Genomic DNA, 24,875 nt, shown 5'->3' on the forward strand with positions numbered 1-24,875 from the left:
CTAAAGCCCTGTCAGCCCCCCCTTTGTGGGGGCCATGGGTTTAGGCAGGGTTTAATTATTGAATTTTAAAAATAAACCAGCACCATCTGCAAATTGTATTATTAGTTCATTGAAAGAAGATAAGTATGACTGACTAAGTTTAGTGCACACCAGCCTACCCCACTGATACATTGTCAATTTGACGTTATTTAAATTTAACGTAATTCAATACTCTGTGCATCTTGGACTAAGAATTGAAGGCGTCCCCGGAAAAGGGGTCTATAATATAATACGTCATCATGTCAAAAAGTGATTTTATTGACTAAAATGGGTCTATATGTATAAATACGGCATTGCTCGCGATCAGGGAACTAAGAGATAATTATTATCTGTTCTGTGCTCACGATATTGGAAAGTTTTATTATTTTAACTGCCACACTTTTTGAGATTTATTAGCAACACTAAAATGCTTACGTAGAAAAAGGGTCTAAATGTATCTATAGCAAGGCCTGAACAAAAACTATGCATAAGTGCGAGTGAGAAAGTATTCGGCACCCTTATAATCTCTGCGACACGCGCTAGAGTAAGATAAAAGGTTTACATATGTGGAGATGGTTTGCTACGGTGTAGCCGGCAAATCTTAGCTTATTGCTTAAGTAAGCGTCGATAACCGTGTTGCTAAAATTGCTATTTTTTGTGTTAAACATAAAGTCAGTGGTAAATGTTTTTAGTTAATTAAGTAGAAAAGATGGTTCTGTGTGTTGTATTAAAATATGGTAGCCGTACTGATAAACAAGAAGATGGTATTACGTTTCATAGGTAAGTTGATACATGTTCGTGATAATTTATTTGTATATTATTATATATTAATTTAATATCAGTGACTTAGTGTTTCTTTAAAATAACTTAAATTATGGATATCTTTACCTAATGGTTGCATTTTGACCGCTTAAAAATACTATATAACGTAAAAAATATAGAAAATTATATTTTAATTCCGAGCGTCTAGTGCGAGCACTTTGGGCGAGCACTAGCGAAATGGTCTATGGTCTCAAACATTTGTATACGAATGCGTTCGCTCGCCCACAAACCAAACGTACGGTACGCAGCTTCATTTAGCAATGCAACATGTGGCGTCTAGATGTATCTATAGTCTAAGGGTCTATATGATTATTTTATTAGATATCCAAATTAAAAAATAAATAAATAATTGTCAATGATATTAAAGAGTGTTTTCATGAACATAATTATTATCAGAGATATACTCCAAAAGTCCGCATGATCGAATAAAACATTTTTTTCCTCTCCTGAACAATTTTCTTTTGTTCAGGAGATGTATTTATAGACCCCTTTTCCGGGGACGCCTTCAATTAAAGAATTAATATTGATTTAAAGTTTCTTTTATGAGAGGTTTACTGACCATACCGTAAATCACGGCAGATTTTTTTTTACTCTCTTTCGTGACGTAGTTCGTATACAAATTCCGATTTTATTATTATTTGCGTTCCAAATTTAATTTCGAATTATTATTTTTTTTTGCTCTGCGTTTTGATTTTTTTGTTATTATCTATTGGAAGTTATTTATTTCGATTTGTTTATGGTCGAGCTCGGATATTATTATCACGTCCAGAGATCGATAACATTGATCATAATATTGTAGGTATAACTCATAAAAATATTTTTATTATTTATTATCATGAAATAACAAATTATCGTTATCTATAGGCAGGGTCGATTCAACGGGAATGCGACAACTGGACGCCAGGACAATTGGGCGCCGCACTGTCGAATGAAATAAAATATACCATACATAATTTTTGAAAACACTTCGGAGAAAATATATTAAAACCGATAGGAAAAAATCTTTTTGAAAAAAGTAAGACACCCCGCAGGAATCGAACTTGGATCTCTCGAGTTTCGTGCCCACGCCCCTATACCTACCACTATGCTAAAGGTACCATACTTAATTACAACAAATTTTAACTAATGGCTCTTATAATATGTACTCTCTGAAGCGTTTTCTAAATTGAGCTACTATTAGCTATCGGCTTTTGTATTTTAAATCAAAGTAGGTTACTTTAATTAAAAGATGTTTTCTATTAGTTGTAATATATTTTCTGAGATGTGTTTTCAAAAATTATATATATTCAATAATTAGAATGTTACATTCTTAAATCTTGTAAATTATTCGGTGAATAAAAAAAATGAATTAAAATAAATAGACGTTCGTTGCGATGGTATACAGAAAGTAGACGAGGAATTTTAATAAGTTTCTATCTAGGTACTACTTAGTAGTATTTATTAATTTTGCTCTTAACATAATGTTTGTTTTATTGCGGTTTAAGAATTATCATGCCTGAGGTTTTATATAAGTAAGTACTTAATAATAAAAGAACTCTCTTCTCGTTGGAATTTAAACAAATGCACAATACTTAAATCATTATTTACGTGTGCATAGTTAAATTCTCGCCAAGTATTAAATAAATTCGATAGGTATTTTAAATGTACCTGCAATTCACGAACGTCTATTTATTTTCGAATTTCATTCGATTGCGTGGCGCCCGGTTGTCTCGGCGCCGAATCGTCCTAGACCCGATACCTACCCCACTAATTCTCTTTTTGCCTTTACTCGAAAGCACTATCGCAATATTACAATGGAAAAGACAAGTCTTTCAAGCAAAAACATGACCTTCATCTACTTTAATAGAGATCAAACGCGCGCACAAGGATGGGAGGGAGGTTTCGAGCCCGGACCCCCCCCCCTCCCCGTCAGAAACGGAAATGGAATATTTATTCTTCAAAAATATTCTTCGTCAAGACCTCATGGCTGAGAATCGTCACCCAGACGGACACGTGTTGAAGCTATTTTTAATATATAATTTTTAATATTTAATATATTATATTATGCTATTTTTAATTTCAATAATTACATGTGTAACATAATATGGATTTGTCACGTAAACGAAACGCGCATTCAATATTGGTAATATTTTAATATATTCAGCGCGCTTTGTGTTACTTCGCTTACCGTCATTAAGTAATAAAGCGAATCCAACTTCAGAGCCTTGGTCCATGGACTGTAAATTATTTTTGTTTTATCTTATTAATCTGTTATGTGCAATATCTTATCTTAGGAATTATTTATTACCTACCCAAGACCAGGCGATGTGCACATTTCCACACCCTTCGTCGCACGTTGTCGAAAACTTATATTTTTTAAGGGTGTCTCACCTAATGTAATTATTATAAATTAAACAATTTATTGTTCGCTCTCTCACCACGGGTGTAGATCGCTGCAATTATTATTAAAGGAACGATGACAAATCATTTTGTATTGATTCGCTCATTTTGTTTTGTGGCAACATTATTTTTTAAATTTATTATTTTTATTTAGTTACGTTGGTATCCATCCATCTCTACATAAGTACCTACTTGCGTACGGGCAATGTTACTAATGTTTTAATTATTTATTGTTATGTTCAATCCATGTTCCGTTTAAGTTTTTTTTGTTGCTTAAAAGGTTTTTTAAATATCTACCTAATAGCACATAGGCGTAGAGTCAGGCATTAAAAAAAACTTTATATGGGGTCTAATATCTATATCAGAAAGTTACCAAGCTAAGAGATATCAGCTTGGCTCATTTCTAAGTCGAATCAAGATTAGGATAGTATTCCAATGTAAAATAGTTATATCACATCGTTACTACGTCAACGTCATAGATGAGGGATCTAAGACGATTCGGCGCCGGGACAACTGGGCGCCACGCAATCGAATGAAATTCGAATATAAATAGACGTTCGTGAATGATAGGTACCTACTTTGAAATATATATTTAATATTATTATTTATATTTAAATTATTATAGGTATTATTATTTAATACTTGGTTAGAATTTAAATATGCAGACGCAAATAATGATTTAATTGCCCATATGTTTAAGTTCCAACGAGAAGAGAGTTTTTTTATTGTTATATAGCCGCAGCCATGACCTATTTTGGGTGAAAGCTATAATGTCTGGCTCACCAGACACCAATAGCGAGGGCTGTGCGACTGTTCAATGCACTACCTAGAGATGTAGACATTTTTAGCGATGCATTATGCATTCTATTTTATTGTTTCATTTGTATTTTTTTTTTGAATTATTGTTCTTTTTTATTTCTTTTCTATAAAATTGTTTTTTATTTTGTTTTTTTTCTCCGGTTGATTTACTTGTACTTTTTTTCCTAAATGTCATTTTGTGAACGTCTTGAATTAATAATTTGTTATGTGCTCAACGTGTCTTTTTTTAAATAAATAAAGCCTCAAACATGACAACTCTCAATCCACAATAAAAAAAAAACATTATGTTAACATCAAAATGAATTAAAACTACCAATAGATAGAAACTGATTATAATTTCTGTGTTAAATCCTAACTAACGTTTATTTATTTCATTCGAGAGTGCGGCGCCCAATTGTCCTGGTGTCCAGTTGTCCCATTCCCTAGGGCCTAGATAATGACATTTTCTTTGCTCATTACATTAACATCGACTAAAATATTATTGTATACCAAACTAAAGACAAAATATTACACCATACGATCTTATTATTTACTTATTTATTCATGTACTTATTTGTATTTCGACATTATTAACACTTGCTTTGTGTCATATCCTGAAAGCTTTGTTTACCGTATTTGTCTCTTGGTATACCTATAAACGTGCCAACATGACAATATTATATCGAATTATTTTAATTTAACGGAACATCACTGCTAATAAATGGGGAAGACAAAACCTATTCATCGTATTAGCCACAAAATTAAAAAGAAAAAACAAACGCATCAAGTCAATCGGCCGTTTCGAAAATGGAACGACGCGTCGCCCCTCCCGCCCTTTCGCGTCTGGGCCATAGACAAAACGGAAACAATATGGCGTCCGCTTGAGGTTGTTAATAAGAAAAATGGTGTTGGGCAAAGCGTTTAGTCACGGTTAATTAAATTTGGGTCGCTCGGAATGATCGCTTAGTCGCGGACAATTAATATTAGGTACACTGGGACGTTCACCGCGTAGGTAGGCATCTATTATTATAGACAAAAATATGTCCGTATGTAGATACTATGTTGTTTCAGACTTACAATATTGGTTGCTTGTTATTTAATTTGATTAATGTGCTTTCACCGCTGATTCTTCTTTTTTCTTTCCTCGACGTTTCGATCACGTTGAAGAGATCAGACTTCGTACTCGGCAGTCGTTTACGAGATAAATTTTATTGTCGTGGAAGTAAAAATAATTATATTGGGCAGACGCCGGGGACGATTGAAAAACGTATTGGTGACATTCGGTTTTTTGTTGTGTGATATCGAGATCGAAATACTGCGCTGAAATACTGAAATGAGATCATCGAAATGCAGCAGAACTGTAGCAGGATGATGGGTTTCGTTTTAAGTCGACATAACTTCTGGCTCTTTCAGCAAAACCCAAATGTCCGATCTCCCATATACCTACCTATCTCTTCTAATAACCATGTAAACTACATTGTTTTAATCTGAACAATGTTCTCTGTCAGATAAACCGAATGCTTTTTTGAATTTCGACATACTTTGGCGTGACATGCGGTGTTTGCATACATACACTTAAAACCACACTTTACTGTGTGAAAATGGCTGCTGCAATGAGCCCTAAACGTCTAGGGAAAAGGGCGAAAAAATACACGGTGACAGCCCAAAAATTAACCTTATCACTGCCAGCCAATTTTTATTAGGTGAATACATATAGGCCAGCTATATTTGAAATAAAATAAATCCTTTAAAAATATGTATAAATACAACTAAAATGATAAAAATTGTTTAAAAAATATACACAAACAGTTCATTCAGAAGTTTAGACGTTTACAATAACGCACGAGTTAACTCAGTAGTTAGTTAGTTCAATAAAAAGAAATACGTATGCCTAACAAAATTTAATGTGCACTATTTATGGCGGATCTTAACAGCCTACCTCCACCCTTCGCTACTGCATGGCCCATGTATACAAATTAATCTGAGACCCACACGATTGATCTAATTAAATCAAATCGTAGATCCAAGGAAGGTTGTTGGAACTTTGTAATCGTTGTATAGATTAAAGATTAGACTGATTATAGGGTGGGTATGTCATTGTTTTTTTTTATATATTTCGGTATAACCTCACCACAATGTACAATAGGCATGTTCTATGACGATTTCTCGTGAAAAAGTTATTCTCCAACAAAGGTTTCAATAATGTATAGAAAACCGAAGTGAAAACGATTTTCCTTCCGAGAATCTCGACCATCATGACAAAAACGGTCGCAAAATTTACGATCTGCAGTAAATCAATGCATCCACTGGGACACCCCGTATGCAATATCTTTAAAAATAATAATATATTGCACGACGAAATATGTATTTAACATATTGTAAAAAAAACAAGGTAAAGATTGTCTTTGTTTGTAATTTAGGAAAGATAGCTTAATTTTACCATACACTCGAAGATTTATAGTGGAGTTTTTTTAATTATCTTCTTTTTATTTATTTATCATTTACCGAGTATCTAAAATCATCACTAGATCTACTGCTGGTTGAAGATATCTCCTAGCTTCCTGCACTGTTTGGTCCCCAGTAGAGATGGGAAAACTGGTCGATTTTGGAGACTAAGTATACTTACTACCAGTATAAAAAAATACTTAGTATCAAAACTTGTTCCAAAATACTTACTAGTATTTGAAATACTATATAGAGCGTTTGGCGTGCGTAAGCGACAAAAGTTTCGTACTCAACTCAAACTAAAACCAACTCAATATTAATATTTGAAATATGTATCGGCTCAGGGAACTCAGACTGTGTATCGGCTTCAATAGAATCGCTAAAAATACGCTGAGCTCCGCTTGCAATATTATTGTTAACAAAAATGAATAACAGTGATTTTTTTAATTTTAAACATGTTTTGAGCGGTATATAACAAGCCTAAGCCTGTGCGTCATCTCACCACTGAGCTGCGACACAAAATTTATGACCTATTATTATTCATACATTCGAACGCAATAGACTAATAAATTAAAATATACCTATATTCAAGTGCTATTTCGTTCGTGTGCATTTAATGTCAATAGTGTTGAAAGTCTACCAACTGGCGAGTGCACAGAACAGCGACTCGCGATGATATCATCACAAGTTTTTTGGAATAAGTTTATTGGGCCACAAATACTTAGTATGGGTAGTTTCATCTGAAACTTGAGTACACAAACTGGTGACAGTATTTCCAACTCACCTCTAGTCCCTAGGTCTTTTATGCTATTGACATCCGCCGGACTTCAATAAATTCGTTGGTCCGGCGGGTTTTAGACCAACCTGTGTTTTTGTATAGTGTTACACAGGGAACTCAGAAATAATGAGAACTGAAATACCTAACGGGTAAGGAGAAGCAGGCAACCGATCTCAAGTAAGGAAGAATACGGGATAAATTTATACACGTGTCCCCGCAGGAAGCCAGTATCAAACAAATCATGAAAATAGCCGAAATACTGGATTATTTGTTAGGTTAGGTTAGGTTTTCATTTCTGAATTCATGAATATTGCCAAAATTAGCTATGAAAATTGAATTAATGTTCATATTGAATCTAATAAAATTGGAGACCGTAGATACTTAAAGTATACGGTCATCTCTTTTCGATAAGAAAGCTCACGGCGAACTGTACCACTGTAAAATGTTTTACATACAATTTACGTAATGTAACCATCCTATACCAGTTTCCAAGAGATTTAAGTTAATTCCAATACACGAACGCATTGTTTCTGACTATATTCATTTTTGAAGTTAACTTCTTTAGGCGCGTTTGGAAAATCAGATCAAATTTTATTTTTGGCGTGTGACATGTAACACATAATTTATTTTTTCACACAAAAAAACACACTCGATTGGATTCGAACCAACGATTGTTCGGTTATCAGCCGAACGCACAACCATTTCGCTACATAATGATACTGCAATCGTGACGATTATACAGTGTAATATTATAGTTTAGAATTAATCCGCTGCTAGGCAGCAAATTTATTATTGTCGGCCATTTGCAATTCATTACGTAAACAAACTATTAAACGTTATAGTGGCAGTTGTTACTTTAAAAATAAAAACAAGGATAAATAATTATATAATATAGTAATATAAGTTAAGGTATATAGAAATAAACCAACGGCGTTCCAATAAGCGGTCCTTTTTCTTGAGTGTGTAATTTAACAAGATAATCAACTTAATAACAATAAGAGCGAGTCGAGGAATCTAGTTTATCACAAGTTTTGTTTTTGTTTTGTTACGCTAAGGAAGTATAACTTCTAACGCGCGTAAATAAGTACACACACCGATTTTTTTTTCTTAAGGCTATACCTCGGTTGAGGCATGGTATAAGATCGTGGCTAGGCAATGCGCGGATCGCGGGTCGCGGGTGCAAATGACGCATGTCAAACGAAATATAATCTGTCATATAAATCCAACATGCGTCCATTTAATGTTCTGTTTATTATTCTATTAGTAACAATAATAATATATTCATTGACATGTTTTCTTTTTCAAGTAAATGGGTAACGTTTTTAGTAATCTTTTCACGATTTAAGAATTAGTGCCCCGTTGACATCACGAAACAAATTGACGTATTCACACCTCGACGTTCGCTCTTCTAATGCCAAAATTTCGTCGCGCCTATAGTTGAAAATTATTTGCCGTTTCACTGAAGTATCGTGGCACGAAATATCCTTCGACTGTATCAATTGGCAATATAAACGAAACCACGTCTTCAATCATTCGGATCGAAGGCCTCGGATTTGATCCTCGGACCTTTGCGAAAGTCCACCATTGTATAGCAACACACTATGAATAATGATAATGTGCAGTAAATACAAAATTTATGAGGCTATAAATAACCGCATTTAGGCAAAACTTAGAACAAAAGTATTTTTTTATTATCATGTTCGACTAAGTCTCAATTATTTTCGTTGTTTTAGCATTTTCAATGGATGTGATTTCACCTTTATGGCTCTGCTTATGTTATGATTTATGGCTGCGTTATGTTTATATTATCTATACAAATAGTAAAATGAAGATTTTTTTATTTGAAATATTGAGGTAGGATAAATTTGTTTTGAAGTCATCAATTTTATTTTTATTATATTTTGAATTTTGTTCATAGCTATTATACCCACGTAATGTTGTACTTATATTTTATTTGGACTATTTTGAATGCTATATTAGGTACTAGTCGGTTATCCTGGATACAGCGGCAAACACATTTTGAAAATAGCCGATATACTGGATTATTATTTGTTAGTATAACCTAACCTAACCTAACCTAAACTAACCCAAACTAACAAATAATCCAGTAAATCAGCTATTTTCAAAATGTGTTTGCCACTGTATCCAGGATAAACGTATAGAACCCTATATTATGTTGAATAACACATAGTATTATATCCTTAATTAAAATTCTACCTACATTTTAAGTAAGTCATGTTGCTTTATAGATTTGGTTTTTGGACATTATATTCATCATCAGAGTTTTACAGGCATAGATCACAGAACAGATAATACCTAGTTAATATAATTCCGATACTCAATATTAAATACACTACATTTTTATGCAGAGTTTTTAATGTGTAAGTGTCCTACGAATATGAAACATGCATTATGCACGTGCAATAGTGTGTGTAATACACCAATATTAAATGAGCATCAATGCATAAATCAAGAGCAGTTGTCATTTTTTTTTTTAATTATTAATAACCCCATCCTTGCTTTTTCGTAAAAGGTGGTTGTTAGTAATTTTTAACATTCACAAACACCCAGGCTTTGAGAAAAACACATAAATATTGTGTCCTCACCGGGAATCGAACCCAGAACTAGACCACCAGACTAACTACAGAATCGAATCCACTCTCGGGTGGAAGGCCAGCGCCTTACCCACTCCACCACGAGAGCCGCCTAGAGCAGTTGTCATTATTCGACGTATGGCGTATTCTTGACAGATGTTTAAATTTATTCCATTATCATAAATTAACTTTACAGTAACACATTGATACCTATTAGTGTTGACAACGTAAAAAAATCTCTTCAGAAAAATATCACTAATATCTTATGATTTTAAAATAAACTAGTTTTGTTCATTCTCTGGGGGGGGGGCGTTCATTCACTGGAAAGCTTACCCTATTGCCAGTTTGAAAAATTAATATAATTTTCTTAAAGCATACGATTCCATAATATTAAAATAACACAGGCACAATATTAGATCATAATTATTAAGTATAAAATAAACTATTGTAATGTTAGTAGGTATAAACCCGTTTTAGTATGGATTCCAAAATATTGTATCAGGAGGTACCTATAAAGATTCTAGAAAATATCTTATAGGTATCTAACATAGATTAAAATAAAATAATTATGTGATTTTTTACTGCCATCTGGTTTAGATAGACTAAAGCCTTTTTAACGAAAATTGATACTTATAGGATTTATAATAGATGGCATTAAAAGTCACATTTCATCATAAATACCTATAAAGAATTCACATTAAGATTGTTTTGGGTATGGTCAGTATTAATGATTAAATTGCAAAAGATTTTATCACATTTTCGATATTTTGCTGTCGCTTTGAGTGTGTATGTGCGAGCCCGCTAAGAATAACACGAATAATATCTACTAAGGCATCGTTAGCAATGTCACTACATTCCAACAATGATCGTATTCCCTTATAATTCTTCGAGTTTAACACCCATGTCGCATAAATCACTTTAATTCTTGACAAATTAAAAGAAATGCCTCGCAGCGGGTACGAAAGAGCTGAGGTGACAACTCTAAAAGAGCTCAAGCGGCTAAGCCCATTTAAAAATATGTTAAAAAACGCATACAAAAAGTCAAATAAAGTCATATATCTGACTTAACTTCAGACGATATTATGTAATATTTTGTTAAATTACAACGGCATAAGGATGCGTTTAAATTATTACATTTTTTATTAATTTTATCAACATATGAAAAAAATTTAACGTTGAATTTTGTATTTTATAAAAGAAGGACACTTTGATAGCGTTTCTGGAATTTTTTAGTGTGTCGATTTTGGTAGTCAGAATATAATTAATATGTTTTGAAGTTGGCGTATTGAAATTTAAACATGGCGACTTGTTTACAGTTTGTTTTACTGTTCGATACAAATGACTTAAATATTCTCGAGTGTGGATAATTATCGAATAAACTTATATGTTACGCATTCAAGTTTTGACACTTGTAATATTTGAAGACATTCGGCACGCTTTGTGTTTATTGCGTCTTATGACATGGTCACCTTAAATTAATAAACTGAATCCGCCTTCAAATCGTTGGTTTTATTTTCTGTTTTATTTTCCCATTTATTAATCTGTTATGTGGTTTAACGCCATGTTGCCCATATGGCTGTCTTCATCTTATAACAATTCAAAGGATTTTAAAAGTAGGTACCTATAAACTGCTTCACTTTTCTTGGAAAACTAAAATCGTCATTTCTCTGAATCCATGTGTCATTCTATATCCGGATTGTCCCATGGTAATTTTAACAATAAACTGACATAATAATATGTAGGTATGTCTACAGTAATGGCGAGGGGTGGAGGTAGGTAGTTTTTATACTTATACGCGGCGTAAATGTGAACTCTGCCATTCTTGGTGGTATTGGCTTGTGTGTCTCTGATAATTACCTTAGGAATCGAGGGCATCCGTTGTTTGGTCTGCCACGGTGCAGAACTAACATGCCATTAGTAATGCCAATTGGGAGGGCAGTAACCATGTTTAATGAAATCGCTTCGGATATTGATATATTCCACTTACGTGAGGGTGAATTTAGGTGGACGTTGTTTTATAAGTTTTTAAGATAGGGTCTATCAAAGTTCACTCTGTGTGCTTCCATCTACTTTTATTTTGTTACTTATTTTCTTATTTTATTACTTATTCCCTGTATTTTTATTTTTAAAAATTATTAACACTTATTTTATGTCATGTCGTGAACGCTTTGAATTTATAATTTGTTATGTTCATTATATGTAAAATAAATAAATTTGATTTGATTTGATTTGATTTGATTTAGGCTGTTAAGATCTTACATAAATAAAGCACACTACACTTTGACTTTGTCTTATTATATATTTTCATTGAACTAAGAATACAATTATTAGTGATGGTTAGTTTTTAAAATTCAAAGCCCTGCGTAACCAAACCAAAATGGTTTAGATATTATTTATTATGCTAAGGGTGATTCGACAAAAATAGTGTACACTTGTTTAGTCATACTTATTTATTTTCGTTGAATTAAGAATAGGCAGTAGGTACATGAGGTCACAGTAATGTATTAGAATGCTCGCGAGTCAAAACACTCCATGTGGACAAGGCCTTAAAATTATTTACTATATAGTTCTCTTTATTGTGTGATCGACCAAATCTATCAATGCGTTCGTTGGACATGCCTGCCCTATATGAACCGCAAAGCGGAATGCAGAATCCAATATTTCGATCTTAAGGGGGGACATGCTCGTCGAAGGTCAAAATTGAGTTTTTATTATATTTTCAAACCATGATCCTGGACACTCCTTAAACGTTGTAGATAATCGATTTATATAATTTTGAAGCCTTATTATCCTTTATAGTTATTTTAAACATTTGATGACTGCATGAAGTATTTTTGTTACATAAAATAGTATTCTTTTAAACCTCTCGCTCTAATGTTTCAGAATATAGTCATATTTCGGTACATAACTGTGCAGTGGTGTTAAGATTTTTTACATTTATTAATTTTTAAACGCATTTATAAAACCATTAGTATAATTTATTACGAGATAATTTTTGTAGAATATTCACGATAAAAAATTATTTTGATAATCTCTGTGATCCCAAATTTGACAAGAATTAGGCATTTTATTATTCAAAAAATCGGCAAGATTAACACATTTGAAGATAATTCTAAAGATACTTATTATAAGCTATGTCTTTGACCATTCAAGTGTGATAAACATCTTATGAATAATGATCGCTTTATAATAATTATTGACCTAAGAATAAGGTAGTGTTTTTTTGAAATACGCCATTTATTTTGTCATTCCCTAGTGGTTAAGCTACAATATACGGCCGTAGCCATAAAATGACAAACTATAATTAAAGTAGGGAGTAAAATTATGTTAACGCGCGTGTTTGAACATGTACCTAACCGAATTTTTTTTTATTTTTTTTTAAACGGTACATGTTCAAACACGCGCGTCAATATCATTTTACAAAAATACTTTATGCAGTCATCAAATGTTAAAAATAACTATAAAGGATAATAAGGCTTCAAAATTATATAAATAGATTATCTACAACGTTTAAGGAGTGTCCAGGATCATGGTTTGAAAATACAATAAAAACTCAATTTTGACCTACGACGAGCACGTGGGCCGTTAAGGTTAAGTTGCCGAAAAGGATGACTTAACTATAGACTATACTGACTATAGAGTTAAGGAATCCTTAACCATAGACTACTTTTGTTATGAACACGCCCCCTTCAGTATTACCATTTACCACTGACAGCTTCTGTCAAAATAAATTCGCGTGTCTATAAAACAGTCCATACACTCAAATTTATTTAACAATTTATCTCAATATGGATATTGATAGTGTTAATTTACATGCAGAATATTATTTTACCTTTTATACGCCAGTCCGCGCAGATGACAGACAGAATGACACTTGACGCTAGTGTTACCATGTTAAAACAAATATCTTGCGGTGCCTGTGAAATCACGTATAATGACTGATAACGGAAACATAAGAGTATTGTAATTAAATATTAATTATATATTTATAGTTATTGCATATATAAAGTGCAGTTGTCATATTTTTGTCATCGTATAACAATTACAAAATAATTTATCTAAACTATAGGAAAGATAATTTTTAAATATGGTAATATTTTCAATAGAAAAAACGAACGAAGCTTTTAAGACGAGGTGAACCATAGACAACATGATCTTAACTAAGGACATCTTTATGCATGTTTGTAGTAGGTATATTGTAGTGTTTTGTGCTAAAGAAATTTTAGTTTGACAAATGTTTCTGCATTCTGCTCTAAGTTTATAAAAAAACAGAATTAACAATGGATATGTTAGCAGAAGAAGCCGACGGCAAATTTATAATATCCACTCATATTGTGCAATGCAGGTAGAATTCATTGTATGCTACCTACACAGCAACAAAATGCATTGTAAATATGTGACAGTAGTACCTAAATATTCATACGACTAGTATTTCTGCGGCCCTCCAAATGGGAAACGCTGATCTAAGGGTTGACAACCGCTTTTACAATACATACATACATATACTTGACCTAATCGTTATACAATTGTCCATTCAAATTTCTTAATACAGTTTACTTTGAATGCCATGTACGCTAATTCGACAATCCGATTTCAGTATTTTGTAGAGCTCACTGCAGCTGTAAACCCGGCTTAGGTATACTAGATCGGATAGAATTATTAAGCCGGGCTTATGTCCTATCGATATCTATAATATTGAAAACTTTTGGTGTAATACCTGCATACTAAATAAAATAGAAAGCCAATGAATTTCTGAAAGGGAATTAAAAACTAGTTGCCTAACTAACGTCATGTTATTATTAATAAACTGTTTGTTTTATTCAACGAATATTTCACAAGATATGCTAATGTAAGATTCTATATATTGAATATACATAATTTGAAAACATCTCATGCATATACCCACTAAGAAATCCCTTTTGAAAAACACCGCTCAGTAATTAGGGCATTTAATCATATTGTTACCTACCTTGATTTAATACGCGAACCGATACCAAGATTATTAAAGGCCCACATGCTCAGCGTAGGTCAAAATGGAGCTTTTATGGAATTTTCAGAGCATAACCCTGGACATTCCTTAAACGTTGTAGATAACCTATTTATATAATTTTGAAGCCTTATTATCCTTTATATTTATTTTAAATATTTGATGGCTGCATAAAGTATTTTTATTACATAAAATAGTATTCTTTTAAACCTCTCGCTCTAATTAGTCTTAGAATATAGTCATATTTCAGTACGTCCATGTGAAGTTGTGTTTTTAGATTTTTTAGTTTTAATAATTTTTAAACGCATTTAAAAAACCATTAGTAAAATTAATGTTAACATTATATAGTGACATATTTACGATAAAAGAATATATTTTATAATCTTTTTGATCCCAAATATGACAAGAATTAGGCATTTTATTTTTAAAAAGACCATTCAAATGTAATAAACATCCTACGAATAATGATTGCTTTATAATAATTATTGACCTAAGAATAAGGTAGTATTTTTTTAAAATACGCCATTTCTATTGGCATTTTTCAGCGACTAAGCTACAACATGCGGCCGTAGCCATAAATTGACAAACGATAAATGAAGTAGGGAGTAAGATCATGTTAATGCGCGTGTTTGAACATGTACCTAACCAATTTTTTTTTTTTTTTTTAAAACGATTTGATAAACATTGCATGTAAGAACTACTAGTTAAATTCGTCGTAATTAAGTAGGATACCCGTAGCTTAACTGGAAAATGCGAATCCAGTGGTTACAGGTTCAAGTCACGACGGGTGTCGTATTTTTTTTCAAAACAGATTTTTTCTTATCTTAGTAGTGGTTATTAGCCATTCAATTTACATATTGGGTTTATAAATATAATTATGTCACATACCAATAGAAAATAAGATGACAATTTATTTGATCAGTTATAATTATTACAGGAATCTAACCAGTGACCTACAAATTTAGAGGCAAACTTTATGTATTTCGGTTTTATTTATGATCATATCCCAGATGATTTTCAAAGTCTGATCGAGATAATTCTTACCTATAAAGTTAGAACTCAATCAACAAACTAAATTGCGTTTTTTTTTCAATTTCCAGGAGAAAAGCCGTTCAAATGCGAGTATGAAGGCTGCGACCGGAGATTCGCCAACTCTTCAGATCGGAAGAAACATTCCCACGTCCACACCTCCGACAAGCCCTACAACTGCCGCATATCCGGCTGCGACAAGTCCTACACGCACCCTTCAAGCCTCAGAAAACACATGAAGGTCCACGGCGCGGGTCACGGAGACGACCGCTCCACGCACGGCTACGACAGCGACGGCGAAGACTCCAACTCATCAGAGAGCATCAGCATCACCAACGGCCCGGCGAGCCCTATTCCTGCGCCCCCCGTCAAAAACAACATCAACCCTGCTTCTATAACTGCCATGGGAACAATCCACGACCAAAACCATTCAATTACAACCAAATTAGAAAGCCTAAACGATAAATACTTTAATTCAGATCACAAGATTAGCGGCCTAGTACCATCGTCAAATTTAACCAACTTAACAAACTCTAACAATATTAATTTAAACAATAATAATAAACACTCAAATATTGAAACAGATAATTTTGGTCTGAGTAACCACCATCACCATTTACACCCACAAGTCAACACCCATCCTCATCACCATTTAAATCACCTCAACCACCACCACCAAGTAGCTACAGCGAATCTTTCCGAGTGGTATGTCTGCCAGTCGGCGAGCGCCGGTGGATTACAGACGCCACCTTCGCAGGACCACTCTCCGGCACCACACCCTTTGAATCACCACCACTTTGCAAATCACCACCACCATTTGGTGCACCACCACCACCATAGTGGGGCCGCGACGGCTTACTGACTCCAGTGATCTTAGGGACTATTTTAAATTGTTGCTATACATAAAGTTTTTTTTATTAGGGCCAAGGCACACCAGACGAAAAGTACAGCCGACGGTTGCCAAAAAAACACGACTGTATTTTTCAAAATCAATAATTTTGACCGCATTTAACTGCTGGTGTGTCTAAGATCTTTACTTGCACTGTAATTATTATTATATTTATATTTTTACTGTAAATATATGCAAATATTTTTAAGAGAAAATGTTTATTTTTAAAAAAAGAGTCTTTCAATTTATGCCGTCATGCAAAAACATTATATAAAAATATTAAACAAAAAACCTTGTTTCCGCTTAAAAACTAAATTAAAATTCTATACAAAATGTTAACTTCAAAATATTTTATTTATCAATGAAGCTTTGTCAAGCATTGACTTATTAATAATGCACAGTACCTTCCTACCAACTTGAGAATAACATATAAAGCGACAATATTATAATATTTTACACGTTGGACAAAATAGTTCGCAATCTGTACCCATATTATAATATGAATTATGTTTTCATGTACTTGCCAATATTTAATGCCTAAACCATAAGGCGCGGCAAATTACCACGTTGGCGTGAATTCTGAGTCAATTTGGTGATTCCAAATGTGGATTACGTTGTATGTCCGTCAAAGCAGCGCGGACGCGGTAACTAACAGCGCCGTGTGTACCAGTCCTAACATTTTACTTGTGAAAATAATGTCATCAATATGCATTAAACATGGCCCCCACATTCTAAAAGCGGGCCCCCCTACCTATCGCTAAGTTTAATGTCATGTGTGATTCACAACATAAGCGTTTTTAAAATTGTGTTAGAGGTAAAAGTAAGGGCTTTCAATTTATTTTTAGCGATTTTTTGTAGTTTTAATACATCTACTTGAATTATGGAGTTGTCGAGTCAACACAAAATAATCAAAAAATTCCATCTTACATTATCATTTTTTAATGTTAATGACCCCGTCATGAAATAGCGCCTATTAGAGCATATTTGTGATATGTGTTTATCTCACATATCCCCGATTGACCCGGTACGCCGGGCCCCTTCCTGAGTCCGGGCCCCTATGCTAGAGCCCTGTCAGACCCTTTCTTGTGTGGGGCCATGGTATTAAATATATCTATTAACGAAATAATAAAATTCGAATGAGCAGACCCAAATGTGTATGAGCAGGAAAAGCAATTTTATTTGTAATGTGCAGTGTTCATTAGTAAGTCAATGTTGTCGAATTATTGTTTTCCATATGTGCCTAGCAGTGATGCCAGCATATTTTTAAAATTTCATTAAAATCTATAGTTATAAGCCGCGTACTCATTAGCTAGCCGTAACTGTGACCGTTGCAGATACAGTAACTAACTAGTGTGGACGCCAAATAATTAGTTCGCATCTAGAGTTGGTTACAGTATCAGAAATGGTTACAGTTACGACTCGCTAATGAGTACCCGGACTTACGAACAGAATATCGAATCGTATATCCATCCAATATAAGTTACCTTATGTTCGAAACGCACCAGCCGCAAAACGCGGTCGATAGGGACCCAGTAAAACTTGAGAATATTTATTTGTCTGTGGACAGCGGTCGTTTTGATCCGCCGTTAATTACGACGGTTATACGGAACTACAAATCGCAGGAAGTAGCAGTCTAGGTGGCTAGTATATTGAGATATTTTGCAGGAGGGCTTGGATGCCCATCAATCTGCAGCACACATCTTGATCCATCTGCTGCTCCCTTCAAAATATTTCCATGTGAGAATCGTCCCATAAATGTTTAACTATCTGTTACATTCAGCGATTTGTGGTTTTATCTGGCGGCAACGAAACTTCTTGTTTTACAGTTGGTTTTACAGTTGGTGCATCATGTAACCTTCGTCTTCTTTTGGTACCGTCTTCCATCGAAGGTCGGCAGTATACCTACCTATCCTGAGGACAACCAAACCATAATAGTTTAGGTATGCTATGGGCGATCCGACAAAAATACTGCACACTTATCTGTTTGTGTTGAATTAAGAATAAATATTATTACAGATTAGTGCTGGTTAGTTCTATTTTTAAATTCATTAAGCCCTGCTAAAACCAAATCATAATCGATAAAAAATATTTTTCTATCTATAAAATATCTGAAATTATGTAAGTATGGTTTAATGGCATAATTTTAGATATTTTACAGATAAACGAATATTTTTTTGACTGGTATCTACTACGCCAACGTTAGCCGTGTTGGCCTATAGCGTCCTGGGTCCCAGGTATAGGTAAATCGTTTTACAGTGGCACTATAGGTATGGCAAATACGGCTTGCAGTTGTAGTGGTATTGTTTGCTAGCATTGAAACAGGCATTGTCGCAAGCAATTCAATACACGCGCGAATCGCCTATGGTGCCACAGTATAATGATTTACCTATACGAATCCTGGTTCTGGCAAATATACATATTGTTTTTCAATTTGTGTTCGAGTCAGAGAATGGACCTGATAGGTTGAGCATGTGGCTAACATCATTTTCTCGCGAAAACAAAAAGCTGTTAATACAAACCTCCAATCTGGGGAGGCCCATAATAATATGATCCTATTAGGATCGGACATAGTTTTAGATATTTTATAGATCAACGAATATTTTTTGACTATTATCTACTACGGTTTGGTATAGGCAGGGTTTGATAGAATTTTAAAAACCAAACAGCACCATCAGAAAATTGTATTCTTAGTTAAATGAAAACAAATAAGTATGACTGACAAAGTTTAGTGTGCAATATTTATGTCGAATCTCACCTTGCCACTGATAGACATCACACTGAACTATTTTACATACTCACCCGATTTTCCGAACAGCAAAAAATTAAGTACCCTTAGTTATGACTGCGTTAAAAAGGGTGATTTTTAAAAAATCTGTATAATAATTAGTAAATTTTGTGATTATTGTATAATATTTTTTTTTTGCACAGCGTTTGTTTATCTATATTAAGATTTGTATGTTTTGTGCTATATTTTTGAAAATTTTTAGTTATCACCATTTCTGTAAAAAAAAATAAACGAAAACAATACCAGTGCTGCCTTTGGCATTTATAAAGATGTAATTATTATATTGTGCGAAACTTGCGACGTTGAGCAGTTTTGCAGTGCTTCAAATGCATTTTTTCGAAACTGCGAAATATCGACAAGTTTCAATGAATTATTGTTATTTTTATTGTTTGAAATAAAAGAATCATTCTTGAAATTGTCATATGAAAGAAAAACATGTTATTAATGACCTTCTCCAATCCCAATCAATTTATAAACTAAACGAAGACACAATAGAGCTATGGAACCACAGATACACAACATCCGCCACAGGATCAATAACACAGAAATTTATGCCAAAAATAAACTCTGCCATCACTCAATTGCCAGGAACATAAAAATATCAAACGAACTCACACAGATACCAACAGGCCACGGAGCGGTGCGAGCTTATCTAAAAAGATTTAAACTGAGGGACGATGACTGTTGTCCATGTGACGGTAACATATCTCAAACTGTGTGGCATGTCATCAACGACTGCCCTATACTAGAAAGGGAGCGATGGACTCTCAGGACAGGGTGTAGACAGCATAATCATGAAATTGACCTCACGAAGTACAAAGCAATAGAACAACACAAGAACACTACACAAAATATTTAATCCTGGCCATAAACAAAATTAAAGATATAAATGGAGGAACCTAATTAGCCCCCCCATCAATGGAACTAACCTACCCAACCACCTTGTACGAAAAAGCAAGGGCATGGTTATTAATAAAAAAAATCAATTTATATTTATCACATTAACGGTGTCTACATTAAAATTTATTAATTTTACACATCTATACATACCCTAGCTATACGGAAACAATTCAAAATTTAAATTTACTATGTCTTTTATTAAACGAATAATTCACAAGATTTAAGAATGTACTATTCTATTATTGAACATTATATACATAATTTTGAAAACACTCATGAGAAAATATATCCAATAGAATACAATCTTTTTTGAAAAAAGTAAGACACCCGGCAGAAATCGAACCAGCGTCTCTTAGGTATCGCGCCCAGCGCATTACCACTATGCTACGACTTCACAGAGAAGGTTGCGTAGTCGCATGGTTGTACTGAAACAATCACAGAATATCCAGGTTTGATATAATATGTAATTACAAAGATATACTGTGACCTCAGCGAGAATTGAACTAGGAAGGTACTGTTCGGTTATCAGGAATACAGCGGAAAACACATTTTGAAAATAGCCGATAAACTGGATTATTTGTTAGGTTAACCTAACCAAACCTAACCTAACCCAAACTAACAAATTTAATAATCTATTATATCGGGTATTTTCAAAATGTGTTTTCCGCTGTATCCCTGATAACCGAACAGTAGGTACCATATAAATCTCTAAAACATTAATAGTTTATAGCACGTGCCATTGCTGGTCTTAAACGACGTTGAAAGGCGATGGAAGTAAACCAGCCATCGCGTAACCAGATATAAAAAATACATTGCTGTTAAACCGTTTAAGTTAATTAATACATTTCGTTTCCACTTTCAATCCCGAATATATCGGTATGGTCCGATTTTTAAAACCGATATTTTGATTACTGAGGTACCGGTTTTAAAATACCGATATTTCAATCCCTACGTTGGACTACTAAGGTTGCCACTGATGAAGTTGTGTCAGTTTTGACCACAGAACAGATAATAAATAGAATACCAATATGCTATATTCAATACGCCGCATTGTGAAGCAGGCGTTTGAATGTGTAAGTGTCCTACGAAAATGAAGCACGCATTATGCACGTGTAATAGTGTGTGTAATACACCAACATTAAATGAGCGTAAATGCATAAACCGAGAGCAGTTTTCAGTATTCGACGTTAAACGTATTCTAGACACGTGTGTAAGTTTAACGCAGATTCATCCTTACTCGAGTCGGTTACCTGCTATCGCCTTACCCGGGATGTATTTCAGTTCTCATTATTTCTGTGTTCCCTGGTTTTGACCATATCCATCGCTCGATTAAATAATAATATTAAGAATTGTATAGTATTTTATTTAATTAAAACATTTCATATACATACAATATGTCAACCACAGACTCGACTGCTAATCTGCAAACCAGCTAACTCCACTTTTGACCAATGAAGTTTCAATGGCATCATGTTATAAAATAAAGCATGTTTCCTATGCTCACACAAATTTTCAAACTCCTAAACCTAAAAATAAATGAGTTATCGTTCTTAACACAAAACAGCCAACTGCTAGTGCCAAATTTCCAATATCGTAAATGGAACAACTCTGCTCTTTATATAACTTAGGGCTTGCGCAGACAGAGAGCGGTCGGAGTTCTGCGTTCAACCGACCGTTGACCGCTAGCGTTCAGGGACAGCAGACAGGTGGCGGTCAACAATAAACGTTCCATTTGTGTACAAACGTTGTAGTGACACAGGCGCTGCATAATGCGAGACCGCTATATTCCGACTGCGAGTGGAAGTGAGAAAGCACCGCTGTTGCGTACTCACTCCCCCGTGTGGTTTCGCTCTATGTTTTGACTGCTCAAATTCCTATAACGGGACTGGACGGGAGGTACGGCGTTCTTTGTAATTCCGGGAATCGAACTCTAGAACGCTAGCGTTCCAATTGACCGGCGCGGTCTGACCGCCGGCTGTGTACCCATACAGTATGAAGTCCATATAGTACAAAGAACGCCGAACTCCGAACGCGGAACGCAGACCGCCTGACCGCTCTCTGTCTGCGCAAGCCCTTATATATAAAAGGGAAGCTAAACTAGAGTATTAATTTATAGTGCAGCTTCTTTGTAAAAAAAAGTCCAAGTGTGTATTTAGTATTTGTTTGGCAAATCATCATGGAAAAATACACAGTTATACAGGGTGTACACATAGTTATAGTTGATTACATCAATAATGAATCTATTCATGCTACATTTTGGGCATTACGTGGAATTTATAGTCAAAATAATAGACATGCAGAGCTTACTTACTATTTGTAATTTATTTGGAAAATTGGCCTTTGTGGCGACCAGGTTGGACAGTCCGGTGGGCCCAACAGCTGGTTAAACCGACTTGAGGAGCTCTTCCCTTTCCGTACACATTTTAGGATATTTCCAGATTATATGGTTTGCAGTGACGAAGACTCCATCTAGGAGATTATTCGAAGCCTACCTTTTTAAGAAAAATATTTTTTAATTGCTTATTGACTTATTTACATAATCACTTGATTATATTATATTCTATAAAATAATTTATTTTGCCAACGAGAGATTTCGTATGTGTAGGAATGTATTACACAGATAATAACAAAACAATCTGCAAAGGTTTTAAAAAATATACCACAGCGTTCCATCTGTCTTGACGTAAATAGAGGTCGGATTGTTTTTTTTTTTTTATTTTTTTTTTATTAAGCTCTGAAGTCTCAATTGAGTCTTATTTAGCTTTACTTTTTAACATACACTATATATACACATTATAACAATAATTTCTCATACAGTTATTACAATACAAATTTACGGTAGAGGAAGAAGAAAAAAAAAAAGAGAAAAAGAAAAGAAGTTTAGACTTGTAGGCCACACTCACTCAGAAACATTTGGACACACTGGAACGCCTTGATATTCGGCCGAGCCAAAAATATCGTGAGATCCAGTGGCAATTGGTAGTTTTGTTTACTTAAATCTTTAAGAAGCCGCTGTCTCTGGGTGTCATACAAAGAACATTGCCAAACTACGTGGTTAACATCTTCAGTCTCACTTCCGCACCGGCACCCAGGGTCATTTATTATACCCAAGCGAGCCAGGGATGAGGCAAGATTATAATGGTCTGCTCTGCAGCGATTGATTGTGACGATTGTTTCTCTATTTAGCATTTTATTGGTATACCATGGTTTGGTTTCAGGATTGTAATAACTTTGAAAGTACTTTTTCCCCTTTGTTAGACCTTGTTCTTTTAATAAACTATCTGTTTCAGTTTTGGCTATTTTCTTGAATGTTTCAAATACGTCTGTATACGGTATGGGGAGTTTATCACTGCTCCTCTCAAGAGTTGCTGTTTTTGCAAGGCTATCTGCGTTCTCGTTCCCCAGAATTCCAACGTGTGAAGGAATCCAGTAGAATGTAATTTTGCTGTTATTTGAAGTTGTTTGTATAAATTTGTTAAACCTTTTTTTAATCTCAAGTATATATAAATTGGTTTTTACGCCAAATTTTTTGAAAAAATACTCAATTTAAACTGGTCCCTTAATTTTATGTCGTCAGTGAGTTTTTGAAGTTTCATTAAATTGGTGTGTCGTTGTCATTAGTGTGTACCTATTCATTAGTAGTAATAATAATTCTCGTAAGTATACCTGACAAGTGTGTTCTTTTTATCAGATCTCCACAGCCTACCTCTTTCCAAAAGTCACCTTTCGCCACTGATGGTTTGTATCACAGAACAGATTAATAAATATAATTCCGATAGGCTATATTCAATACACTACATTTTGACGTAGGGTTTTAAACGTGTGAGTGTCCTACGAAAATGAATCAAACATTATAGACGTGCAATAGTGTGTGTTTCAACCTTCAAAAGCACCAATATTGAATGAGCGTCAGTGCATAAAACGAGTGCAGTTGTTGAAATACAAGCGTATTCTTAAAACGTGTTCCAGTTTATCCTATAGGTTACCTGATAGGTTACCTGTTTCTCTATATACGTTAGGTATTTCAGTTCCCATACGTGGTTTGCATCCTGTATATTTCTCCACCATATAGACATGTTGAATGGTCATAATTGGTCTGGTCAAAAGTCCGAAAGGATGTCGAAGAGCTACTTACAGAAAGACAGATCAAGTCACGGATTTTTCACTGACACAGAGCCTATGTACCGCTGAATGTTGAGTGTGATGGACCCAAACCGTGTAGAAGGCTGTTAAAAGGTAAAATTTAATTTTGATGTTGATTTACTTGTCCAATTCTTTCCATTATCAGCACCTCAATTGAAGGGGTTATCGCAAGACAATGATATGTCACATTATGAATTTGTTGATTTTGATTAAAACCAATTCCCAGGGCATACACTCACGTTTTACTTAAGGCGACACATCAGTGAAACGGCAAATAATTTTCAACTATAGGCACGACGAAATTTTGA

The 24,875-nt window shown here is 34.2% G+C and overlaps 1 protein-coding gene across 1 annotated transcript in view; it reads left to right on the top strand.

The window, feature by feature from the left end:
• The window catches only part of opa (Zic family member odd paired), a 73,739-nt gene extending 56,874 nt beyond the window's left edge, over positions 1 to 16,865 (top strand). Inside the window, exons 2-3 of the mRNA XM_085950966.1 lie at positions 15,922 to 16,344; positions 16,435 to 16,865. Coding sequence (XP_085807092.1) covers positions 15,922 to 16,344; positions 16,435 to 16,712 — 701 coding nt within the window. The 3' untranslated portion in view covers positions 16,713 to 16,865. The remainder of the gene's footprint in view (positions 1 to 15,921; positions 16,345 to 16,434) is intronic.
• The last annotated feature ends 8,010 nt before the right edge of the window (positions 16,866 to 24,875 follow it).

Source organism: Rhyacophila brunnea, unplaced genomic scaffold (assembly GCF_057557595.1).
Source record: "Rhyacophila brunnea isolate RB1 unplaced genomic scaffold, BYU_Rbru_1.0 scaffold_24, whole genome shotgun sequence".
NCBI classification, from domain to species: Eukaryota; Metazoa; Arthropoda; class Insecta; order Trichoptera; family Rhyacophilidae; genus Rhyacophila; species Rhyacophila brunnea.